Source organism: Symsagittifera roscoffensis, chromosome 4 (genome assembly GCF_963678635.1).
Source record: "Symsagittifera roscoffensis chromosome 4, txSymRosc1.1, whole genome shotgun sequence".
In the NCBI taxonomy this organism is placed as follows: domain Eukaryota; kingdom Metazoa; phylum Xenacoelomorpha; order Acoela; family Convolutidae; genus Symsagittifera; species Symsagittifera roscoffensis.
The window spans coordinates 39512334-39532940 of NC_087065.1; the positions used below are offsets into that span (position 1 = coordinate 39512334).

Genomic DNA, 20607 nt, shown 5'->3' on the forward strand with positions numbered 1-20607 from the left:
TAATTATGCTGATTTTTTGACAACTATAATTGATTATATTTATCAAATTTAGGTGTTTAAAGGATTCATAACCAATTATGCTCATGATATTTTCCATTTTACAATTTTAAATCGATTATAATTGGTTATAATATCTTATTACACAAGCAAAGCTTGTGTTGTAGTTTTAACTATCTTTTTTTTCAACCTAAGTCGCAAATATTGTTGCGCTAAAAAGTGTTCATTATGAAAGTGTTCATTTTGATTGATAACTAGTTATTAAGTACAGCCAATGCTAAGGATATTAACACAGACTATTTTTGTTTCGACTTTCGTTACAAAAGAAACGGAATATTTTTGCTCGTGGTGGTTTTTTTTTCCTTCAGACAAATTTTGACTTTTTAATTAGCCATTTTCACGCAATTTTTTTTATATCATTCAAAAAGTATTGTCGATTTGAGCTTAAATTTAGAACAATGTTTCACCTGTGATCATTTTTTGTAAAGTTATGGGGAGTGAAAATTGCCACTTTGCCAATTTGAAACAATTAATGCGCGATATATTTTGCGCTATTAACGCGTAAGCGGAGATTTAATCCGTCATAGAAAGCGCTTCAAATTGGTCGAAGGAAGTTTATTTGCCATAATTGATTTGTTACTAGGATCAAAATTTAACACTTAGTACTTAATATGGCATGTGGGAGGACCCTTTTCACAAAAAAATCTCACATTTAAAAAAAAGTTTCATTTTCTTTTTATTACATTCATTTTTTTCATGTTATTACTGCTCCATAGACTGCTCTACAAATTGAGGTATGTTTTTGGGTAATTTCGTTTTTTTTTCGAACTGACTGGTACTGCTAATGCGTCATAATTGGCGTGCGTCACTTGAGACATTTTGTAGGCTCATAGTTTTACTCATTTAGTTTTTGCCAGTAATGTTATCGGTCATATTTTTGCTTGTGAATGCAAAGTGCAAGTCTTGAAACTAAAGCAATGTGCTGATATTTTAGTGGTTAAAAAGCGCATCATGAAACAATCATAATCGAGAAGAAATGAACTTATAAAAAATGAGTCGATTTGAAGTCTGCTTAAACGATTTTCCCATTTTTCATATAAACCATTGTCCAAAATAAAATTTAAAATGTAAATAATTCAGACTCAAGGTCGAAGACAAAACAGGCAAACAAAATAGATTAAATTTAAGTATAATTGATTAAAATGATTTTTTTGTGCATAACAAATAAAATCGAAATGGCATAAAAAGTTAGTTATATTCGCTTATAATCGTTTATAATTGATTGAAAACTAGATGGATTAGTACGCGATTGTAATTATATTAAATGTATTATAACTGATTTTTTTTCTTTTCAAAAAGAGAGATTATAATCGACTATTATTTGATTATAATAGAATTTTTTTCAATTTTACTAAGACTGGCAGTAAAATCATAATATTATTGAATATTACCGCTTGAAAATGGATGCAGGTTACTTTGTGAAGAAATAGCTTCATCCAAATTGACCTATCAAAAATCAATGTGTTTACCTTAAGTGATGAAAAACTGTTGCAGACTTTGTTTTTTATACAATGGAAAGTTTTGAAAGTAATTGTTGTTAAAAACTCCATAACTTCCTTAAAAAACTACTATTTTATCGTAAAATCATAGAAGCTGAGCTAAAGATGAATTGTCAAAAGTATCATAAGGGTTCAAATCACGCTTGTCAGAAATGACAAATTATATGAAAAGAATTAAAATGAGTCGGTATGAACTGTTTTTAATAGCAGCTCTTCAACTATAAAATTTTGAAAAACTAAAAAAAAAAATCTACAGTATCACAAATCATTGGTAAACAAATGCATGAAAGCACGAAACGAAATTTCGTTTTAAGTCACAACACAGCCTCTTAAGAGGTAAACGCTCAGAGAGCCAATGCAGGCTAAAGGGCTATACATGGCTTCTAATCAATGATAACGAAAAAAGCTGTGCAAGTAGCAGAGAATTTTTTGACCAGAGACTGATTTGAAGAAAATCAAAAATTCAGCTTGGAAGTTTTCAATTGTTTTTTGCAACTTTTGTTCACTGAATTTCTTGCTGTTTACTCTTTAAATTAGGTAAAAAATGCAAAACAGCAGTAATTTCTGTGAACGTATGGTTGAAATTGTAGTAAGTTTTTCTATCGAAAAATCTGAAAAAATAGAAAAAATTTTATGCAAAACTAAAAAATAAATCAGGCGTACAATTACACTTTATACTTCTAAACGATTCTACCATACCACTAACTCAACTGGAAAGTCTTCAAAAAATGTATGAACATGCTGAAATAACTTGTAATATTCCAAAAATAAGCACATTGGGAACTCAAAAAAAAATTCTCGCTTATGATTTTTTCTCGAAGATTTTACAAAATGAAAGTTAGCAATTGAATTTGTGTCCATGTGGCAAAAATCGATATGCAGATATGAAGTTCAAACATAACGGCATTCGTATAGTTTGAGTATTCAAATGATACGGCTTAGAAAAATGATACGATACGTAGTTAGGATTATATCGTGAATATGAGTTTAAAATATGCTATGAATAAGACGTGATGCATAACAAAAAATTAGAAAGTTTGTTCAAAATTCGAAATAATATTGTATGTAATGGTGTCAATTTAAGGCCTTAGAACCCTGCGTGAGTTCTTTCATTATAGAGAATAATCAAATTAAAAAAAAAAATTAAGTAAGATTTTGGATTTTATTAAAAAACTCTTTTTTACTGTTTTGATTTTGTTAAATTTTAATTTCGTTTCGTAGGTTTTTCAACATTTAACAGATATTTGGCAATTTATCAGTGAAAATACAGTTTCCACAAATCTCGAGCAGATTTCTAGCAAAATACGAAACATACGGCGGCGTAGCGATTAGCATATGTGCCTATTCGAACGAAAAACAACTGAGTCTAAAGCATCATTGAGGATCTCGTTAATTATTTCCCTCTATGGTACATAGTAATGAGCTGCGACCCCTGTAAAGAACTAACTCAACGGTCAAGTTTATATTAATTTTTTAGTTAGGGACGAATCCATCCCTTTTGGGGAACAGTTAAAGAGATCCTCAATAAGTTTCGAAAACCAATTGGTTTGTTCGGGGAGTTCAAATTTCCATAAAAAGGCTAAACTGAACTATAAGCAGACTCCGCGACAAGGACGCTCTCCTTGGTTTTTTGTTCTTTTTTCTTTGATCGCTCCAACAAAATTTTAAGATGTTTTAAGACTTGTCTCTGGACTCCAGAGATCTACAAACAGTAAATTGTGCGTCTATCTACAGCACATTTTAGCTCCGTAATGTCTCATTCATCTAATTAACAACTCGGTTCAGCGCACGCTTTATAATTGCAATTTTCGAATTTACTTAAACAAAACTTGAAAAAACAAATCTCCAAATTTTTAAATGGGCATGCTAATCGACACCCCTGGAAAGTAGATAGGGTTAATGCGTTAATGCATAAGAGTAAATAATTTCATAGGTATATTTTGTCTTAAATAGTTTCTGTAAGTCTATAGCAAATTACAACAAATTGGTTTAGTTAATTGTACTCTTAGCTCTTTTCCAGTTTCCCACCCTTTGTAGAGTTACATTTTTAAACTATTTATAAATTGTTTACACAGCATTTAAGAAAAGTTGTAAAAAAAATGGTTCACGTTTTCACGCTGACACGTTTTGATGCAGTTCAGAACAAGAAAAAAAACGTTAAATAGACTTTCATACATTGAATTTTAGAAAAAATCAAGCAGAGTAGAAACTCGAAAAGAGCCGTTTTCTTAAGTTTCTGCAAAACTCCTGCAGATACTTAGCAAATCGCGAAAGATATGTAGGCTAATTGCTTATCATATATTATATAGATATATTTACCAATTTTTTGTTTAAAAAAGGCACAATACTTAGAAAAATTAGTCACCCTTCTAAGTATAAATTAATCTTGAAGAAAAAATCGACAGTTGCATTAACAGACGATTGCTCAAAACGCATAGCTTGCACATCAACAATAAAACTTTACGTTTTCAGGGGAAAGCAAGCCCTGCAGAAATCTAGTCAAAACTGTATGAAAAATTACCTCGCCGCTATTTGTACAATTTCCTCAACATTTTAGATTTTCAGTTTTTCAGATGCTTTTTAAAGATTAATTCAGTAATTTTTTAAAACGTCACATTTCAGATTGCACGAAGAAAACAAATTGCGTGAAGAGTGCAATTTTTTATAACGAATTTTAAACTACAGTTAATAAAAATGGAAGCCTTGGAAGAAACATGCCAGAACCTTGCATCTTTTTCATTTGTGTCGCAAGAAACTTTAAAATTATCAATGCAAACTTTTTGCTCGTTTTCCTTTTTACCCCAACCTTACACATGCATCAATTTTATGAGTTCACATGCCATTTTTTGTTACAATCAGGAAATGTGAAGAGAAAAATTATTTAAAAAATTTGCAGGTGGGAGAAAAAGGAAAAAGAGCCAAATTTTTGAGTAGTCATGATTCCAATTCAATAGATCTCTGGAACATAATTTTTTATCATAGGGTTGCTGAAATTTTTTAAAAATAAGTACTTGAAAATTGATGAAAAATCAGTCAATTTTTGGTTTTTATTATTGAAAGTGGGCTTTTCACAATTGAGTTTGAACATAAAAAAATGTAGACAAAATTGAGGAACATATTTCACTAACGAACTCTCAATTCTCCATCAGGGATGCTAAACGAGTTTTTCATTAATTATGGAACCTTTAGATTAACTATAACATTGTTAAATTCACTGAAGAAAAAACAAATAAATGTTTTTTTTTATCATTGCGAAAATTTAGTTTTATTATTGTTATTAAAAATTCGGATGTTTAATAAATCGACATGAAAACTAAGAGGGCCATTACAAACCTTTTTAGTCTTCATAATTTGTCTTTTTTTTTCAGTTTCGCAACTTGTTCTTAAGTCAAAACTTAAAATTTTTTAAGAATTGTTCATACGACAATTTGCCAAGAACAAAGGTAGTCAAGTAGAGACATGTTTTGGTAACTTATATTACCAAAGAAATTTGTTAAAAACATCGCAATCGAATTCGCGAAAACTGAGAAGAGGGAACAGACCACTACTACTACTAATGCATTTATTGTCCCTTTTCCCATTGTGGAGGGGTTAGACATCCGCAAAGCACATAAGCAATGGTTCTAATTATGGCATTCTGAAATTATTCAGGCTACTAATTTAGATGACACATTTTTTCCAGCTATTCGATTAAGGCAGTCTGTGAATTTGAGGCCTAAAGAATTCAGGTCTCGTTTAGCACAATCGATCCAGCGTTTTTAGGCCTTCCTGCTGTTTTTTCCTTGGAACTGAAACATGGTCTGTTGATTTTAAAACAGGGTGATATTCTCTTCGGTGAACAGGGCCATACCATACCATCGTAATCTCGACCGCATTTGTTGCTGGACCAGATCAACAAGACCTGTCGTTTTACTTACTGCTTCGTTGGTAACTCTGTCTTTATAAATGACTCCTGTAATTTTACGCCGCGCTTTCAAATCAGCTCTCTTAAGAGAACTGGATATGGCCTTGGTCTGCGCTCAGGTTTCAGGAGCCGTACATCGGAACTGCCCGTAGACAAGCTCCGTACATAAGACGCCTTGTAATTTAGTCAATATTTTTATTTAGCAGCAAGGGCGCTATTTGCCGCCATTTTGTCCAGAAAGCTGCTACTCTGACCATTGATGCACATGTTCCGTCACTTTCAACGAAATTGTTGAAAATCAAATTTCAAATTGTTCATCCACTGAGTAGCAGTCTGATTTGAGTGGTACCGGGAAGGATTATTGCATCCTGGGCTGTTTTTATGCACTCATTGATTAGAAGAAGTGCAGCGTATTGAATTGGCACCGACTCTTTTCAAACAACAAGTGCATATATATTTTCTTATTTTTGAGGAAAATATTTTTGGCATGAATCAAAAGCTTTGTCTTTTCCACGCTGATTTTGAAGCTGAGTTTTTGCAAAGCCTTGTTTCCATGTTAAACTTCACAATAAACTAGAATTATATTTCAGCGGATATCACAAGGTCATCTGCATGTTGCATATCCCATAATACCATGGAGAGACCGTTTCTCGTCGCTCCCTCAATTATATTTTAACGGATCGCCTAAAACATTTTATAATGTAAAAAGTAATAGTTTCACTTTCGCTCCAGTCCTGGGATTTTCATATCTTTCATCTCTCTGAGTGCAAGTGTCACTTTCTGCAAAGTATATTTCTCCAATGAGCCAGCCAATGGGTAAAAATCATCTGTTTCAAACGGATTTGTTTCTCTAATTAGATTTGAGAAGTAGTTTTGACCCGAGAATATCTCGGTCACAAGTCGGGAGCTTTCTATCATATTTAGGAATTTTTGCTCCAACCACAACATTGTGATCAATTGCCGTTTGTTTGACGTGAAGTGGTTGATTTAAAGTTATCCAAGTTGGCGTGTATTTGATTTTTTTCTAACACTTTTCTTATCGCCTCTGTGTACTTGACTTGGTTTTCTATTTCATTCAATTTCCACAACTTTATTTTCTAACTGGTTTTGACTTATGGCGGTAAATGGAAACATGATGGAACAGAAAAAAAAAACAAATAAACTCAGAAACATAATCATATAGTTTTTACCCTTAACTTGATGCTCTGAGAAAGCTCACGCTGATATGTTTTATTATGACTGCAACAGCAAAAATCAATTTGAGTAAGAATTAGAGAATCATGTTTCAGCATATGTAAACAGGGGCGGGCATTAAACACACACGAGCATCAAGGTTATGGTGTTAGGAGTGGGCTTACAAGGTTAAGTAAGAACACCAAATTTGTTTGTCTTAAATAGTCCGCTAATTGTCTTGATTGTTTGCGTGAAATGTCATTTTGCTAACAATCGTGCAGTGTGAAAAATGTTTTTTCCACTCCCCTCCCACATTTCAAACTTTTGACTCTTTCTATTTTTATAGTTATTGTGTTCTTATGGTTAAGGGCGTGATGCTACTATATGAGGTATGAAAAACAAATCTTTTTACAATAATTAGCTTGTTGACCCTACAGAGATTCATCGCATAATGAAAACGTTAAAACTAACTTTGGCTCCTTTCCAGTCCCCCCACTACTGAATTTTTTATAATAACCTGTAAATTTTTATAATTAAAATCACTGTTCACATTGTTCGATTGTGCTAGAAATTGACAAACAGACTAGTTAGGCCATGACAAGGCTTTTTTCCAGTTTCCCACCTTCCTCGTAAATTACAAAAAAAAACAGCTGTTCGAAAATAGTTTACACGGCAATTTGCATGTAAGAAACATTGTAGAAAATTGTTCATCTGTTCATGCTGACAGGTTTGAATGCAGTTTATAACATGAACACTCATTTTGACTTCATACATTGAAATTCAGAAAAAAAATCAAAGAGGAAGAACTGGAAAAAAGCCCATGACAAACATATTTGGTCTGTTAATCAACCTTCTAAAACCACTCGGGCTCTTTTCCAGTTCCCCCCTTTCATATTCAATTTGGAAAAGTCTATTTGACGTTGTCACAATGCAATGAAATTTGGCGTGGTGAACAAACCAACAACTGTGAACAGATTTGTTCTTCATACTTTACAGCGTAACTTCACGCATTTATCCGTAATAACACGTAAAACAAATATAAAACTCGTTTTTTTTGAATGGGGGAACTGGAAAAGAGCCACCACTCGTTAGACCATAAAATTGATGCTCGTGTGAGGTGAGGGGGAGAGTCAAATTGAAATTTTGAAAGGTGGGAGGAGCGCAAAAGAGCCCAAATTTTCAACTTTTAAGTTTAAATGCGGCGGAGGGGGTGAAAACTTCCAAGAGGAGAACTCAAATTGAGTGCTCTTTTCCAGTTTTCTACCTTCCTGTTTATTGTAAAAATCTGATCACGGCTTTTTTCGACTCCCCCACAAACATTTAAAATTACCTTTTCTTATCATTGTCGTACATTTTATGGCTGAAAGCGTGATGCTTTTCAAAACTGAAATTCAAAACTGTGAGGGGAAGTGGAAAAGTGCCCTATTCACTTGTTCACGCTGACACTTTTTGTTGCCGTTTAGAACATCATATTTCATTTTAAATAAGTTTTTTTAAATTGATAAAACTGTAAAAAAAAGCCAAAAAGATTCCCTGTTTTTTAGGTTGAATTGGGTTGAAATTTGAATTTTTTTGTTTGTATTGTCCCATTGTTTAAAAATTAACTAATTAGGCGTTGACAATTAGGTAAAGATCGGTTACTTTATTCTTCATTTTGATCTGGGAAAGAGTCACATAGTTATCCACCCGACAGAGAAAGCTTAAATTTTACCGCTAAATTAATCTAATCTTCTGGTGTCACATGTGACGTCATATTTTCTTCACATTGTTTGTGACTTTGCTGAAGAAATCACTCAAATTCGATAACCAATACACTAATTTTGAACGAGTTTATATTTGACATGGCCACTTGTGATCCTAAGTTAGAACCCTTTTGCAAAACTTGGAAATTGACTAAGCAACCCGAAGATGAAAAAGCGCGTACGGCATTGGCAAATTCATGGGGTTCCGGATGCTCCAAACCAGCTTCCGAATGCACAGAGATTCCGACGTTTCGTCTTAAAACGTCCTGCAAGGACGTTTGCAAGTACTACTTGATCCAGAGACGGGGTTCGAACAGAAATGTGATTGGACCAGTCACTATGGACGGAAAACCCAGTGAGATTCAACGCCCAGGGTCAAATTATCACCTTTCATGTGACGTGAAGGATAAATGTGTGACTCTTACCATGCAGGATGTGGCCAAGAAGTACCCGCCCACTGTGGTAGCTCACGTGCTCGATAGTGATGAAAGTATGACTGTGACCCAAAATGGGGGACCCCTTGGGATGGAGATTGTCGCTGGATTCACAGCTGTTGAAAACGTGGAATCAAAGGAAGACGAGGAACTTTAAGCGTCATGAATTAGAACAAAACATAAACGTAACAAATCAAAAGAATGATTACAGCAGCTGTCTAAGGTTCACCGTTTGTCATTACAAAAATACCAACTTTTCAAACTCATTTAAAGAACAAAGTCAACTTAGAACAAGTATCAGCTCTTGACACTAACTTTTCACAAATTAGCTTGAGAAGCTAACTAGCTTGATCAGTCAAACCTTGCTTCTCATTTTCATCAGCACTTTTAAGCTTTCAATTTTTTTGGAAAATAATTGAATCGGGTAAAAACCTGAATTTTGGCACGCTATGAAGTGTAGTATCCAAAACGAGGTGGGTGATATATTTATCGACAAAACGTACGCTTTTTAACTGAAAAACTATAGATCGACCAATCTTTTCGCTCGAAAAAGATCGATTTGTTTCCTTTTGCCCTCCACCAGAAACTTTTCACTTCAGTTCGCCGTCTTTGATTGTCCGAATTTCGGTACTTTGAAGTACTAGCATAACAAAACTGCTCGTATCAGGGCAAACCTCTGAAAATTTCGACTGACTTCTAAGGTCTATGGAGCAGTAATAACGTGAAAAAATTAAATGTAATAGAATAAAAAACAAAATTTTAAATTTGAGATTTTTTGTAAAGATCATCCACACCACAGGCCATATAAAGTACAAAAGTGATAGATTTCGCTCCTAGTAACAAATCATTTATGACAAATATGGGCTCCTTCAACCAAATTGAAACCATTTCTAAGACGGTTTACGAAAGTCAGAACAAGACTGCTCGTATCATAGAATGTTACGACTGCGCATTAATTGATCTCAAATAGTTTTTGTTAATTTAAATTTTGACAACTTATGAATTTTAATAAAACCAGTTAGCTTGCCTCATTTCAATTTGGAACGATTATGAGTGCGGATAATGTGTCACGCATTAATAATTTGCGTAAAGATTCAAACTATCAAAGTTTTAATCGAGTTTTCCTCACTTTTATTTAGTGCAAGCAATACTCACTCGGCAATCCAAAGATTTTCGGAGCAATAATCATTTTGGGAGCAGTCAACTTTTCTAAAATCTGCCTTAATATATATTACTCACTTTCTTCAAAAGTCGGAACAATAATCAAAATATAAGGACTTCATGTAAAACCACCGCATAACGCATGACAAATTGCTTTTAAAATTAGATGGAGGCCAGGCGTGCAGGGTACAGCCAAAAGTTGATACATAAGTTGATAGCAAGTACGTGTATCAACTTATGCTTATGCAATGGCGGATCTAGGGTTTTCTCCAGAAGGGGAGGCGGATTTTCTAAAAAATCTCGAGAATTTATTGACCTTTTTTAAGGTCAATCAAGCTGATTTTCCGAGCACTCACAAATCACTATAAAAAGTGTATTGTGACTATAAAAAGTGTATTTTCATGTTCTGCACCGTAGGCGAGTTTTAAAAAACTGGCCAAAAAGGCGTTTTAGGCATTTTTTGGAAAACTTTGACCAAAAAATAAAAAATCGCGTTTTTTCGGCGCGCGCTTCCCCCTGCAAATGAGTAATTCTTGATACCGAAGGCGCATGTAGAGAAAAAATTTAGGGTCCGTCAGCCAAAAATGGATATCTCAAAATAATACGAATAGTACAAACACCCTCCTCCTAGATCCGCTGGTGAACTGAACTTATGGTTGCAAGTAATTTTTCTAATCTTAGTCTTTGCATGCTACTTTATTTTTAATTGCTACTTTTGAAAAGCAATAAATTGAAATAATTACAAATAATTCAAGTGATTTCAAAAAAACAAGACTGCTCGTATCAAGGCGAAGCCCTGAATGTTCTAACTGCCTTTTAAGGTTTATGAAGCAATAATAACCTTAAAAAAATAAATGAAATAAAAATTTAAAAAAATTTTAAATTTGAATTTTTTTATGAAAATCATCCCCCCACACGTCATAAAAAATTCAAAAAAGATAGTTTTCGCTCCTTGCAACAACACATCAATTATGGCAAATAAGCTTCTTTCAACCAATTTGGATCGATTTCTAAGACGGATTAAATCTCCGCTTACGCTTTAACAGTGCGAAATACATCGCGCGTTAATTGTCCCAAATTGGCCAAAATGGCAGTCTTTAAACCCCTATAATTTTGAGAAAAATAATCACAGATAAAATATCTTTTCAAATTTAAGCTCAAGACAACGAAACCTTTTCTGTCAAAAATGGCTAGTTAACTAGTCGAAATTTTTCTGAAGAAAAAAACCCACCCCGAGCACAATTATTCCTTTACTTTCGTATAGAAATAATTTCAAAAAAATTTCAATTTAATTTCAATTTCAATTAATTAAATTCTAAAATTAACACAACCATTACAAATCTAATATTCATTCTAATACATTTATTGTTCAGTTTGAGGCAAAGAGTTGCTGTTCTGAGTTTCCATTTGCGAAATAAACCTTTTGAATCGTGGAGCGACAATTCGTAACAGGCGACAAATCGTAACTGGCTACAATTCGTAACTTCAGGAATAAAGTTAACATTTGGCTATAAATTGTATTTATTCCGCCCAAAAAGTAATATTTCAAGATCTTGAATTGAAACTATTTTGCTTCAACTTGATTGGCTAGAAAATGCCAATCAAATTTCATCATCATTTCAAAATGTTTTTTTTTAGAATTTTAATTCAATTTATAAATGTGACGAATTAGCTAAAATTAATAATTATTTTGAAATTTATTCAAGCTTGATAACATAACCTGCAGTGTTTTACTCAGAACAGAAAAAAACACTAAATATAACTACAGGAAAAAATGCCAAACATCTTCTGAAAATTTGGCCTTGTTAGAAATCAACTAAAAATTAAAGCGATCGCAGTTGTATTAACAAAACAAATCCGGGCGATCTGTGCTTTCCTCTCTGTACTTATACATTGAATACTACAAAGTTACAAATAGGTGGAATTTTGGAGGGAATAAGTAAGAAGACCCATTTGGAAACACTTTTCTAAACTATTTTCGACAATCCGAACAGTTTTTACAAAACTCGTTAGTGCTCAAATTTAAGAACTGATCTCGATGCGCCAAAAATAGGTCTCTTGACTCTGAAAATTTTCTTAACTGAGTTACTTTAAATTAGTTTCATTAAGTGCAATCAATTTAGTTCATCAGTCAATTAAAATTCATTCGAAAAGGGGCTGTAAATTTTTGTTAACACGATGGATGGGGCTATGAAAGGAAACACCCAATAAAAAATCATTTGATTTTTCAAAAATGAGAAACTCAAAAGACATTTGATGCTTGGACATTTGTGTCCTTGACAAAATAGTCTAAAAGCTGAATAATTATCAACTCAGTTTTATTTTGTTCTAAGTTCCTATTTGAATTTGTTTTTCTAAAGTTTATATCATATCATCTTTGTAGCCCCATTTTCATGTTGAGGAAAACGTATAATCTTCAATTTTCAGATTGCTTATGTCCCAAGATTTTTTTGTACCTACAATCTTATATTCAAGTAATGTCGACTAGGGTGCCGCTCTGTAAATTTCTTATTGTGCTTGGCTAAAAACCACAGATGCCCTTCTCGACTTCTTTCTTCTTCAATTCATTTATGTTTTGATATATCACAATGGTGTGAATTTCAATTTTGCTTCTGTTTATGCTCTTGATGAAGTAGTCTGCAACAGTTTCCTATAAACTAGTATCCTAGCTAAGATTTCCCCATTTCTTTTTATTGTTCCGACTTTCGATACGAAAGTAACGGAATATTTGTGCTCGGGGTGGGTTTTATCGTTCCAAGTTGATGGTTGAAAGAAGCTTATTTGCCATAATTGATTTGTTACAAGGAGCGAAATCTATTCTTTGGTACTTTATATGGAGTGTCGGGGGGGGGGAGAGATTTTCATATAAAATTTAAAATTTTAGAAAAAAAATCATCTTATTTTATTGCATTTCATTTTTTTAATTGTTATTACTGCTCCATAAACCTTAAAAGGCAGTCGGAACATTCAGGGCTTCGCCCTGATACGAGCAGTCTTGTTATGTTCTATCAAAACTACGTTAATTAAAATTGCTCAAATACGGCCACCAAATGCTTAAACACAAAATCTACCAAAATCATCGCTATTTACAGGCGGACAGCTTCAGATAACAATTGCTTTGGCCTGTTTTGTCTTGGTATTTTTCAGTAGTTTTTTTCAGTAGATTTTCTTCTAGATTTTGTTTCTGGGACACAATTGTCTGGGTAAGAAACATCCGGACACGAAACAAAAGAGTTTTCTCTACGTGAAATCAGATTAAGCGTACAAGATTATTGTTCCAACTTGCGGAACGTGTTGTGGTTATTTTTTTATTCAGCCAATTTTCGGCGATCGGAATAAAACTTTCAACACAAATTTTCAAGTTATATCGACTCCCTGAAATCAAATTGAAATAAAATTTTTCCTCTGATCATTTTTTGCAAAGTTTCCGGAGTATGAAAACTGCCTACAAGTTGACATTGCTCTGGACTAATTTATGCGCACTGTGAAGATTTTATTTGTAAGCCTAAAAAGGTAACGCGAACTATTTATGCATGGTGAATTATCCCGCACAACAAAGACGATCCAAGTTGAATTTAGGCTAGCTAATTGTCGTAATATTTTCGTACGACTCAAACTTTTACACTTGATCTTTGATTTTGTCCAAAGTTTATAGTTTTTCAATTTTTTTCCCAAAACTCTATTCGATATGGATTCGGAACATTCAGGGCTTTGCCTTGATATACAAGCAGTCTTGTTGGTGTATATAATGTTCTAAAGTCTCTGCAATCGTATTTCAGACTGATGTTAAACACGCCGGAAAAACAGCAGGACGTTTTTATACTTTAATAGAACAAGGATGTATAGAAGAGAGAATCATCAGGCCATTTCCTGGCCACAAGATTGCGGCCAACAAAGAAAACTCAAAATGCAAAATATCTGGACGTTTTTCAAAATTGTTTTTTTTTCTGAAATAGGCGTTGTTCATGTTCTTGAGATAAGTTAAAAGTACATTCAAATAAGAATGGAGAATTGGCTCCTTTTTTGCTTTTTTGACCGGGTACTTGCGAATTAACCCGGGTTAATTCTATGGCCATCAATCTTATTTGTGTTTTTTACAAATTTGTTCAAGCACTTTGCTGGCATTGATTACATTTTAAAAGGCGACATATTTCACACAAAGCGGCTATAAAATTTACCTCTAGGTATGACACGATAACAATTTTTTTTCCTTGACTTTCATCGTCAAACTTAGATTTTCCTGGGTTCATGTGGAAAATGTCAAAACAATTGAAGAAGATAACCTGTATTTCCTGATGGTTTTTACTGCTCCAACCACTTTGGAAATTTTATCAACCTTTTTTTGTAGGTCGACCAAATTGATTTTCCGAGCTCTCACAAATCACTAAAAAGACCATATTTGGACCAAATTTTCTGCGCCGCAGTCGAAATGTTTTAAACACAGGACAAAAAAGGCGTTCAGAAAAAAATTTTGATTCCGCCAGCCAAAGCTGGATATCTTAAAATAGTACAAAGGGGGAAAGAAGCGAGGGGAATTCTTGAGGAAAAGAAGCGTCTGCCGCCCCCCTCCCCCGCCTTCCCCCATTTAAATCCGCTGGTGTTCAAACATATTTCTGCATAGATCGCATTCGTTTGCTATTTACCAGCAAATAGATAGATTGTTGGTTGTATGCACAGCGCTTATGCTGATTTTAAATAGGGTTGTTATGAACTCCAAATTCCTCGCTCTTTTTCAAGGGTTTATTTTTCACCACCCAGAAAAATCAATCGAACGGTTTTTGTTTGAACAGCCGAGCAATAAATCTCGTGTCACTGCAGAGTCTTCAATTTCCGAGTGCATTTAGCGTGTCTACATAAACCGAAATTCCGACAACGTTTTTTTTGTGTCAAAATACATAGTGATATCCTTTGCTTGGATATCTTTCCCTCAGAAGCTTTGACATCTATTGTGTAAAATAGTTTTGAAACTCTTTCACATATACTACAGTGGTGACTTAAATTAAACGGACACAACAAACAAAAATGGAGAGTTTGGATCAATTGTACAATCCCCGCCCCCAAACCAATGTAGGAGGGATGGGGAGAAATATAGATTTTTCATATGCTACCTTTGAGTATAGTCTAGATTAGTTAAAATTAACCGCATTGCTAAAAAAAATTGAATTAAAACATTGATTTGTGTAATAAACAGCCTACACTTGCAATCCCGCATCAAAAATCTATAAATCAAGTTTATTTGCGCGTTTGTATTAAATGCATTTTTATAGAGATTTAGTTTTTGTTTTTAATACGTGTCCGTGGAGTGCATTCCAAACAATTCAACGCGTTTTTTTCTGATTGGGTTGAGATAAAACAAAAAATGAAGGAGAAAAAAAATGAAGGAGAAAAGTTTACCAAAACTAATATTGGAAAAAAAATTTTCAACATTCGCAACCAAAATTTTACCTCAAAAACGCGTCATTCTGGCTTTTTTAACAAATCAAGTATCACATCAATACTTTGCTGGAAAATCAAGGAGGTTTGAAAGTTCATTCCGTTTGATTTTTCCATTTTTCTTTTACTGAGAAGCGAAGTCTTGAAATGAAATGAATTACAAAAAAGACAATCGAACGGCTTTTGCTTGAATAGCCAAACAATAAATCTCGTAACACTGCAAAGTCTTCATTTCCGACTGCCCATAGCGCGTCTGCAAAAAACAACATTTCAATAATTGTTTTTTTTTTCAAGTCAAAATACGTAGAGATATCTTTTGCTATACTTAGTGCCAAAAAAGATTCAAATGAAAATTATCTCGACTCTGTTTAATTCGCAAAAATTGGCGAGTCTTTATATTGCCGCCATAAAAAATAGAACAAAGGCGCATATAACAAACCACAATGACCCCAATTGGTAAAAATCATAACCTTGTAACGGAAGCAAATCACTGGTTAGAAATTTTGACATTCTTGGTTTAGAATAGCTTCAAAATTCAGTCACATAAATTACAGTTTTGATTTATATTAACCAGACACGAGAAACAACTTTGCAAAACTTCTTCAGGGAGGAGGGTAAAATAGATTTTTCAAAAGCTGACTTTGAGTATAGTCTAGAATTTTTCACAATCAACTATATTACTCAAAAAAATGAGACAAAACATTAATTTGTGTAATGAACAGCAAACACATGCAATTCTACAACAAAAGTGGAAAAATCATACTAATTGATCGTTTGTACAAAATGCATGATTTATACAGCATATTTTTGGAATTCATACATACATGGGGAGGGCATTCTACGGTAGGTCACTTATCGGGGGGGGGGGGGGGATTGTACGGTTGAGCCAAAAATTTATGCTTTTTTTTCTCAAATTGAGTTGAGGTTAGACAAAAATGAAGAGAACAAAAGCTGCTTAAAGTTTCACCAAAACTAACATGATGCTGTTTAAATTTAAAAATTCGCCCCAAACTTACCTCAAAATGGTTCGTTTTGGTTTTTTTTTCGTTAATTACGATTTACATCAAAACATTTTTTTTTAAATCTTGAAAATTCGAAAATTCAAGTGGTTTATCTATTTTTGTACTACCGAGTAGTTAGGCTTGACATGGAAATAACTACAAAAAAAATAGCTTTTTGTTGTTAAAAATGTTTGATCATTTTTGGTGCTATAACCTTGTATTTGAATACCGAAAAAAGTTTTTCACAGCACTTCAATAATGGCACAAAAACATTTTTTTTTCATTTAAGACAAAAAGTCAGCTTTATATGTGATTTTGTTTGAAGGTTTTTTCGAGTTTTTGTTTTGTAAATTTTGTGACGTTCCACACTCGTTGAAGAATCTGGCTCATGATTTCATATTTTTCAAACCTATCAAACCTCATTTTGCAATCTCGTCAAATTTTACCAGTGCTGTTCAGCTGTGAACCAGAGCCGTTAGTATGGTTAGTTAGACACAAAAAAAATTATTAAAAATATTAATATATTTGGTTTCGCATTTTTATTTCCGTTACAAACCATACAAATTATTGCATGCAAATATTCATTATACAATTCATAGAGGCAACCAGGGCATTGGGAGGTGACTTCGGAGGATCTATACGTGCAGTAGTAATCTGTTTGGCAGTAACAATGATATATTTTTGTTTTTTATTCATCAAATCATACTGTACCTCTGCTGAAGCGAGTGCGAATCACTGTCAATATTGGTTGAATTGCTGGAAAGGTTCGGTTTTGTTTCCCAAAACGGTGTCTTTGATTGAGTTGCTTGAAATTTAATTCGACACTCCAGCCCAGGTCCGACTGAATCTGTTTTTTTTTGTTATCATGACGAAATGTGCTTGTAGGCCCGGAAGACCAACCGCGGACTCTGAGTGGGCGGGTGTTGGCCATGTTCTGGTACTTTTTCACCCTCATCATGGTGGCCACCTACACTGCCAATCTGGCCGCCTTTCTCACCATCACCCGACTGGACACTCCGATACAGAGTCTGGAAAACCTAGTGGACCAGGTAAGACGTCATCACAGATCAGAGTTTGATCAAAAATTAAAAGGTCATTCTTCATACTAAGAGCACAGGAATTAAAAATTTAGCGAAAAATTGCTTCCACGTGTTGCATGAATTCTAACTGAGGCTTTATACCTGTTTTGCGTTTTGCATAACTGATATAAATTATAAGCTGTGTGGTTGAATGAAGTTTTTTTGCCGGCAAATAAGACCGTTTCTCGCACGATCAACTTTCATTAAAACTTCTCGAAATACCTTTTTAATTCAAAAAATTGGTGGATATCAGAATTTAGTTTTAGTGACAGAGACTTCATCTCTGAAATTGACAATGATGTTTCAAACTTTAGTCAACCCTCATTCTTGCAAACTGTTAGAATTACAAGCATGATATAATCTGCTGACTGATTTTCATCAAAAAATTACCAGACGAAAGAGCATGCGCTAAATTCTTGTCCAGTGTTCCGAAAAAACGTTCAGCAAAGTCAAAACTTATCTAAGCAGTCGCAGCAGTGCCTCATTATTTGAACATGTTTTGACCTAAAATGTTATTTGCTATTTACATTTTGTTTTCCCTGATATTATCTATTGGCCTTTTGTTTTGAAAAAACAGAAATGCGTGAGATATAAAAAAAGATAAACCTGCAAATCTTTTGAAAGCGACTGTTTTTTCAGATGCTACTAGTCGCTGTTATACTTTCGTAAAGTAATCAGGAATATGTTGGCTAGATGTTTGCAATTCAAAATCATTATCTGATCAAATCTGGAAAAAACTGAAGCTAGGCCAGAGAATGTCAAAACACGTAGTCTACTTTGCACATCGCTAATGATTGATTTTTATTCTAAATGGAGATTGTTAACAGATCTTTGTTGCTAACTTGAGGCTTATAAAGTTACCAATTAAGTTTCGATCATTGATTTTTTTGCACTCTTATTTAAAGAAAATGCTTTTTTGAGATCGATGAGCTAGCTCATTGAAACAAATTTTAAAGAACCTCTACTAAAAATAATTTCATAGTTGCATTTTATAACTTTAATTTCTGACGTTATGTTCTGATTTCATATTGAAACAGATCAGAAACATAGAACTTATTGTTCTCAAAAAGCGTAACGCCGCCGCCACCATAAAGTCAATCTGTTTATATCTCTTTGTAAAATGATTGAAAAATATTTGGCATAATTCGTATAACGTTTTAAGCATTGGAAATTAAAACGCCTCTTCTCGTGAAATACGAATAATAATGACTCTTCTCGTAGGATACGAATGCACGAACGACACTTCTCGTAAAATACGAATGCACGAATAATATTCACAAGAGATCACGAAGTTAAAAAATTAACTTCTTAATTGCTACGACAATTTGGGAGGTTTCCCAATGAGGTAAAAAACAGAAGCTGAAAACTACTGATATTCATCATAAACTTTTTTCTTACAACACACCAATCTCTCTCTCTCTCTCTCTCTCTCTCTCTCTCTCTCTAAAAACATCAAGCATTCTCAGTCAAAATATCTCAAATCCAACCCTTAAAATAAATATCGAGTGTAAAGGCAACTTGCAGTAAATTCATACTATTTTCTTTTCTAATAAAATGTTTTCCCAGCGAATTTTAGAATTAATTTCTAAGATAGAAAGTAGAAATGACCCTATATTACTCGCAAGCGTTTTGTCCGACGTACATATATATATATTAATAACGTGATAAAATGCTGCGACCACTGAGGCTGACCTTCTAAATTTTCGCTAAAATTGCTAAAACCTCAAAAAAAAAATAAAAAAAGCAAAGAATCCAATTCTAAAACGTCGAAAAGTCTCTTAGATTTAAGAAAGTTATTAAAATTCCAAATCGGAGCTTTAAATCGTCTTAAATAAAATTTATAATCTTTTCTACTTTTCTTCTTTGATAGGTTTTTTATTAAGTTAAATTTAATATGACTGATAAATCAATATACCATCCCAACTTGTCTCTAATGACATTTTTGGGAAACGAACCGGTCTAAAGTGCTACAGCATTCCGGATTTCCGTTGAAAACAAAGTTATTTTCTCATTAGGTCAAAAACCTACTGATGTCGACGCACGACGTAGCTATGATGGCAGAAAAAGATCCCTATTTGGATGATTGTTAACGGTACAGCCTTTGAATAATGGTCGAATGATAATGTAACCAATGCTACCACATTGGCGCAACTCGAAATCAATTTCTGGACAGATTCACTGATGATCGAGATCAAATCAACCATAGAATTGATGAGGAGAATGCAGCTCGCCAAAATGGCGAATTGATAAGAAAAATTACTTCTACAGAATCAAGTTTTCTGTAGACAGAGGATGACCAGAAAGTATCGATGTAATAGTCTACGCTGATGCTGCTGCGGCTCAAGCTGTTGATTGAAATTTATAGAGCAGACAAAGAAGTCAAAAAAATTAATGTTTTCTCAATTAAGGAATTGAGACCTTTAGCGCTCACACAAAAAGTTCATGAACACATGATATGGCATCCAAACTCAGTTTGGGATCAATTCACTAGTCATTCACTCACAAGGAATCTAACAACAAAATTTTGCTCTTGATCCTGCTAACAATTCAACAACCAATAAACTGACTTCATTAGAAACTCAAAATAAAGAATTAACCAAATTGATAAAGAATCAAGAAATTAGTGCAATCAGTGACCAAAATTCATTCCAGCGACGTCGCCATGACATCAGAGGAAGACCTAATAGTGCTCGGTTTTGTGAATATTGCAGAATGAATGGTCATTCTATGTCTAGATGTTTAAAAACAAGTACAAGACAAGTAAAAAGATTGCAAAAAGAACTCACAACTAATGTTGATCGAAACGTTTCATTTGAAACCAATTATCAAAGAAATCTACAATTAAACAATTTTTCTAACCAAAAACTTCTAACCAAAACAATCGGTTTTGGGATAAACAAAACAAAAAATCAAGTTCTGGCCAAAATTGACAACGTGTGGGTAACTGAGGAAAAGACTGCTAATCTATTGGGAGTAGACTTTTGTCATCTATTCTTGAAAGCACTTTACTTAAGTCCCCGCAGTTGAGTTAAAATCAAAAGAAGGTGTAATTTCCTACAGGTTAATGAACAACGATAAAGAATATTCCAATGTGTCATAAATTGTCACAGTTAACCTGAAAGAA

The 20607-nt window shown here is 33.6% G+C and overlaps 1 protein-coding gene across 6 annotated transcripts in view; it reads left to right on the forward strand.

Moving 5' to 3' along the window:
• Positions 1–20607, forward strand: part of LOC134844158 (glutamate receptor ionotropic, kainate 2-like) — a 114086-nt gene that overhangs the window by 63525 nt on the left and 29954 nt on the right. For all 6 annotated transcript variants that reach the window (XM_063860702.1, XM_063860701.1, XM_063860700.1 and 3 more), the window contains one exon: positions 17290–17453. In XM_063860702.1, coding sequence (XP_063716772.1) covers positions 17290–17453 — 164 coding nt within the window. The remainder of the gene's footprint in view (positions 1–17289; positions 17454–20607) is intronic.